The following is a 6,684-nucleotide window of genomic DNA, read 5'->3' on the forward strand; positions in this document are numbered from 1 at the left end:
TTCCACCATTGCAACTGAAAAAACAAACATAGTATATCTATTAAAAACACAGTAATTTTAAACAAAGAACCAAACATAAACAAGCGCCAAACTACCTCTTTGTTCCATACTGTATATATATATATATATATATATGTGTGTGTGTCAGTATAGACTACTTGTACCTCATGGTGACAAAACCTAGAAGAAACGTGTTACATTTGCCGTTATGTTAAACTTATATGAAAGTTTTTCTTCATATCCCATTCAAGCCGTCTCCAAGCATTAATACCCGTAACCTATGTATAATTTCACCAATTTATGCCATACAGTTTGTGAGATATGAAGCGCTTATCTGTGAAACTTTATTTATAATCACCCTGTATTAAGATTTATCTAGCAACATAACTCACTTCATCTAAAGTTGATTATCACTAGCGTACTTCTTCTTTTTTTTTAAATAAAGATATCATTATTGTTAACTAAGTTTTGGTTATCCAAATGATTGATTATATTTATTGTTTTTACATCTTTAGTTGTAACTTTTTAATTCAAGTTAATTTTTAAAGATATCTTTAAAAAAAGCTATTTTGTTGTTGTTGTTGTTCAGCACAAAGTTACACAATGGGTTATCTGTGCTGTGCCCACCACGAGTATCGAAACTCGGGTTTTAGTGCCATAAGCCTACTGATTTCCGCTGACCCACTAGAGGAGGAGGGGGGGGGGGCTTTTAAGTAAGAATAAAGTATTGATGTAACGCTAAACCAGCGGTGTCCAACAGTTTTTTCATAATCGCCAAAGTTGTGGAGAATGTGTTAACATTTTCGTCATATGACAATATATATATATATTAACTGTGTTTTAAGTCAGTTGAGTTATATATTTCTAAATCTTTGAAGTAAGGTTTCTCCAGTATTTTATCCTCAAAATAAATAAAAAAGTGGACACTTTTTAAACCGGTACATGTACAAATGAATTTTATTAAAAATGATATTTAAAAAAAATAGATGGTAGAAGTAATGCACCAATTCGCCACAGGTAAATAGCCGTTTCGCCACATGTGTCGAGTGGCGACCGTTTTGGACACCGCTGCGCTAAACTGTCTCAATCACTTGGTTCCTGATTTCACATGGAATGTTTTATTACTTGTCTCCAGTCGTTCATAAATCACGTAACTTTGTAGATTAGATTAAGGTTGTGAAATGGAAGTAGTTGTCTTAAAAATATCACACTAAAATATGTGCAGGTGATATCAGTGGCTTTTTTTTTATTTGAGCTTTTCTAGCAGTTGTCAGATCTAATCTGCCGCCAGGGATAAGATGGTCATATTTACCATCATGACGCAGCAAAATTCCTTCATGTACCTGAATCCAGGTGCGACGTCTCACCTGAGAGACTGTTATTACATGTTTATTAAATGATCAACATCATTTCTTAGTTTCTATGAGATAATTATGGGAGTCTTTTTTTAATTTAGTTACAGTTGGGAAGAAAAACATGAGAAACTAGAAAGACATTAAATGAAAAATATGTGTAATTAATGTCAAGGACTCTCTATACTTGAACTAGCATGAAATTTGATAGTTATCTATCTGTCTTCAGGAACAAGACAGTCACGTACACCACCATGATTCAGCAAAAGTATCACGTAAAAATGTTTCTTCATTAAACTACATCCCTTAAAGTCGTTAGGACGTCTTTTTTAAAAAACCAACGTTACTTATCATTTTTGGAAAGTTTGTATGATAACTAGGAATATTTTTTCATGAATAATTTGATCTTACATATAATAGGTAGAACTTTATTTTATCATTACGTTACTTAGATCAAGAAATACGAACAATAACAGTTGGAAACATTACTCTAGGACGTTTCCTACTTTTCACTTTTTTACGATACAGTCAAGCAAACAGAGGAGATTAAAAAATATACTTTCTAAAATCAATATAACAATCTCGAGAACATTTGGTGTACAGGAGCTTTTTAGATACTTTACTCTTAACATAGAAACAAGGAAAGGTTTCCTTTAAAAATATTATGTTCGGAAATCTCAACAACGTTATCTGCAGAACGCTTCTTTTGTTATAAGGTCTTTCTCGTTTTTTGATCGTCATATCATAACGTTTCTGTGACAACGAAATGAAGTATCTGGTATATCAGTTTTATATGAAAGATAAATCACACACTTGGCATGTCTAGTGTGACACGTGTTTAGTTATCGTAAGTATCTGGTATATTAGTTTTATATGAAAGATAAATCACACACTGGGCATGTCTAGTGTGACACGTGTTTAATTATCATAAGTATCTGGTATATTAGTTTTATATGAAAGATAAATCACACACTGGGTATGTCTAGTGTGACACGTGTTTAATTATCATAAATATCTGGTATATTAGTTTTATATGAAAGATAAATCACACACTGGGTGTGGCTAGTGTGATACGTAACAGTTCTATCGATTCAGCGTTTTAGATGTTGATGTAACAAATGGATTCTGCAATTAAGCCTTTTTATAGTTAAACTTTATGCTGATGTACTACCACTGGTTCTTACACTTAGTTATTATGGTGTGCTATTACAGATTCTGTAGTAATTTTTACGCTGGTTCTTTAGTTAATTATTATGTTGTTGTACTGTCACTGGTTCTGTAGTTAATAATTGTGTTGATGTACTACCACTGGTTCTTTAGTTAGTAATTATGTTGTTGTACTATCACGGATTCTGTGGTTAATAATTATGTTTATGTACTACCACTGGTTATTTAGTTAATCATTACGTTGTTGTACTGTCATTGGTTCTTTGAATAATTATTTTGTTATTGTACTAACACTGGTTCTGTGGTTAATAATTAAGTTGATGTACTGTCACTGGTTCTTTAGTTAATCATTATGTTGTTGTACTACAACAGGTTCTGTGATTAATAATTATGTGGATGTACTACCACTGGTTCTGTGATTAATAATTATGTTGATATACTACCACTGGTTCTGTGATTAATAATTATGTTGATGTACTACCACTAGTTCTGTGGTTAATAATTAAGTTGATGTACTGTCACTGGTTCTTTAGTTAATCATTATGTTGTTGTACTACCACAGGTTCTGTGATTAATAATTATGTTGATGTACTGCCACTGGTTCTGTGATTAATAATTATGTTGATGTACTACCACTGGTTCTGTGATTAATAATTATATTGATGTACTACCACTGGTTCTGTGATTAATAATTATGTTGATGTACTACCACTGGTTCTTTAGTTAGTAATTATGTTGTTGTACTATCACGGATTCTGTGGTTAATAATTATGTTTATGTACTACCACTGGTTATTTAGTTAATCATTACGTTGTTGTACTGTCATTGGTTCTTTGAATAATTATTTTGTTATTGTACTAACACTGGTTCTGTGGTTAATAATTAAGTTGATGTACTGTCACTGGTTCTTTAGTTAATCATTATGTTGTACTACAACAGGTTCTGTGATTAATAATTATGTTGATGTACTACCACTGGTTCTGTGGTTAATAATTAAGTTGATGTACTGTCACTGGTTCTTTAGTTAATCATTATGTTGTTGTACTGCCACAGATTCTGTGATTAATAATTTTGTTGATGTACTACCACTGGTTCTTTAGTTAATCATTATGTTATTGTACAATCACTTGTTCTTTGGCTAATTATTATGTTGTTGTACTACCACTGGTTCTTTGGTTAGTAATTATGTTGACGAACTATCACTGGTTCTTTGGTTAGTAATTATGTTGATGTACTATCATTGGTTCTTTGGTTAGTAATTATGTTGATGTACTATGACTGGTTCTTTGGTTAGTAATTATGTTGTTGTACTATCACTGGTTCTTTGGTTAGTAATTATGTTGATGTACTATCACTGATTCTGTGGTTAATAATTAAGTTGATGTACTGTCACTGGTTCTTTAGTTAATCATTATGTTGTTGTACTACCACAGGTTCTGTGATTAATAATTATGTTGTTGTACTACCACTGGTTCTGTGGTTAGTAATTATGTTGTTGTACTACCACTGGTTCTGTGGGTATTGATAAGCTGAAGTTGTCCGAGTAGTTTTATATGTTTATCAAGGTTAGCAATTACGTTAGTTAAATGTAATTCTTTTTACAATAACATCTTTCGAAATTTAGTTTTCAAAGATAACAAAATAAAACCAACCATCATGTCATTTATATATATAATTTAAAGTATTATATGTGATACTGTTTTTAAATGACAATATCAGCCATTTTATAAAGGTTCGACGGACTGGACGTTCTACGTTGGAAATAAAAAAACTGCAACCCGTTAATAAATCTAAAATATGTATTTTGTCACCACGTGGGATATAGCTGAGTTTAATTTTATGATAGTCAGATTAAAAACCTACTCTAAGTGGACACCTTTGAATTTCAAATTAAACCTGTTACATTTTATCTGTTAATCTCCCGCCGAATGTATTATAAAGTGAAATTATTCTTAGTAACTTATGTTGTGAACTTGAATATCAAAAGTGTTATTTCCTACCTGACGAAACAAAATATCTTCTGTCCTCATCGGAGAAGTTGTAGCTAGAGCTCTCAACGACAGTGTTGTCCAACGGTGAGTTGGTAGTTTGGCCCAGTAACCTGGCGTTTTTATAGTCTTTAACGAGCGATAAACAAACCTAGTGACGAGTGCCATGTTTTCATAGTCAGAAGGGACTGTAGAACTATAATCCAGAACTTCGTGGGAATGATAGTGTACACGTGGTGTTTTATCATAAACTTAGATAAGGTCCTTGATTACACACGACTTCAAGAGCAAACAAAGATCTACAATGAAACACTGAAACATATTTTTTACAGCAAGATCTGGAAATGCAAGAGTAGCTCCAAGAGGTGTTTAGGAATGCGACCAGCTTTTGGCTGCTGGCCAATTAAAATATAAAACTATAATTAGTATGCTATTCAAAAGTAATTGTAGTATAACTACGAGTACATGTCGTGTATACTAACACGGCGTACTAAAAGAAAGAATGTAAGTCATGTTTGTGAATATTGTAGCCTATCAATGAACACTAGTAAAGTTAACTTGTAGAACTTGAAGTTCGATGTCTTTAAGTGAAATGGATTTTTCATTCTTCGTTTTACTGAATGAGTTAAAAGAACCCGCTCAACGATTGAACTGCTACAGTAGTTTATTCTCCTTTTTAACGAGTAAGCTAAAAGAGCCCTCCAACAATAAAAACTGTTAAAACAATAGTAAGAACAGAACGTTTCACCATCCATTTCACCGACGTTTTTGAAACATAAAACTTTAAGCTTCTAATTTGTATTTTCGTTTTTTTTTAATATATGTTTAAGAAGTGAGTGGCTTTTGATAATAAGGAAATTCTGGAAGTTTGTAATCTGAAACACTAGATAACCTAAAAAAAACAGACAAAAAAAACAAAAAAAAAACGGTTGACAATGCGAAACTCAAAGATCAAAAATGATACAATGTTTAGAAATATGTAGCTTAGACAGTACGAAACCCAAGGCATGAAGAATACAAAGCTTAGAATATAGTAGACTGGAAACCACAACAACAACAACAAACAAACTACAAGTGTATAGCCATGATTAATTCAGAAACCTATGAGTTCTATAAGAAATGTGTAGGTAAGATTAATACAGAAACCTACTAGGGCGGGCCTATAAGAAGTGTGCAGCCATGATTAATACAGTAACCTACGACGGTCTGTAAGATGTTTGTAGCCATGATTAATACAGAAACCTACGACGGTCTATAAGATGTGTGTAGCCATGATCAATACAGAAACTTACGAGGGTCTATAAGATGTGTGTAGCCATAATTGTGTCACTTTAGACGCAACAAGCTCTAGAACTCTGCAGCTAGAAGTGAGTACGTACACTTTTGTGGTATTTTCCGGTTCAAAACTGATTTCCAGACCTCGTGATCTTTGTTATCTCACAACATTGGTTGGTTAATATATTTAAACAACTTCAAGCCGGCCAGCAGAAGATATTACAGCGCTAACCCTTTTAATGAAAGTGGTATAGGCTTCTTCAATATCTCATTGGGTAGAATAAACATTATATAGTATATTTTGTTTGTTTGTTTCGAATTGTGTCCGAAGCTTTGCGGAACTAGCCGTCCCTAATGTTGAAGTGAAATATTAGAGAGAAGGCTGCTAGTCAACCATACTCATCAACAACTCTTGGGCTACTCTTTACCATTGAATAGTGGGACTAAACATTTCTTTGTAATACTCTATCAACTGAAATGGCTAGCATGTTCAGGGACGGGACTCGAACCCTCGACCATTCAATTGTAAGTTGAGTGCCCTAACAGCTACTTACTATAGAGAACAAACAAAAAACACAAGGCAATCTCAAATGTATGTATGTTAAAACTATGTAAAATCAAATAAACACAAAGTTCGAGAAATTTCTGTATAAGTAAAAGCAGGGATAAATTATGTGATGCGTGCAAAAACATAAAAAACAAACAAACAAACTAAGAAAAACTGATCATTAAAGGAAAATAAAAGGAAAGAAAAACATAATATAACACTTTAATAACGAAACATTTTCATTTTTTGTTTCATAATGGCTTTAAGTTACTCGTAAAAGGCACAGTCTAACATCAGGAAAATACAAATAAGAAATAAGTTTTAAATTAAAACACACAATACAATACCTAATACC

The 6,684-nt window shown here is 32.5% G+C and overlaps 1 protein-coding gene across 1 annotated transcript in view; it reads right to left on the bottom strand.

The window, feature by feature from the left end:
* LOC106462787 (persulfide dioxygenase ETHE1, mitochondrial-like) overlaps window positions 1-4,864 on the bottom strand; it is a 24,576-nt gene extending 19,712 nt beyond the window's left edge. The window contains exon 1 of the mRNA XM_022390373.1: window positions 4,520-4,864. Coding sequence (XP_022246081.1) covers window positions 4,520-4,675 — 156 coding nt within the window. The 5' untranslated portion in view covers window positions 4,676-4,864. The remainder of the gene's footprint in view (window positions 1-4,519) is intronic.
* Window positions 4,865-6,684: the final 1,820 nt, after the last annotated feature.

Source organism: Limulus polyphemus, unplaced genomic scaffold, assembly GCF_000517525.1.
Source record: "Limulus polyphemus unplaced genomic scaffold, Limulus_polyphemus-2.1.2 Scaffold48, whole genome shotgun sequence".
Lineage (NCBI taxonomy): Eukaryota > Metazoa > Arthropoda > Merostomata > Xiphosura > Limulidae > Limulus > Limulus polyphemus.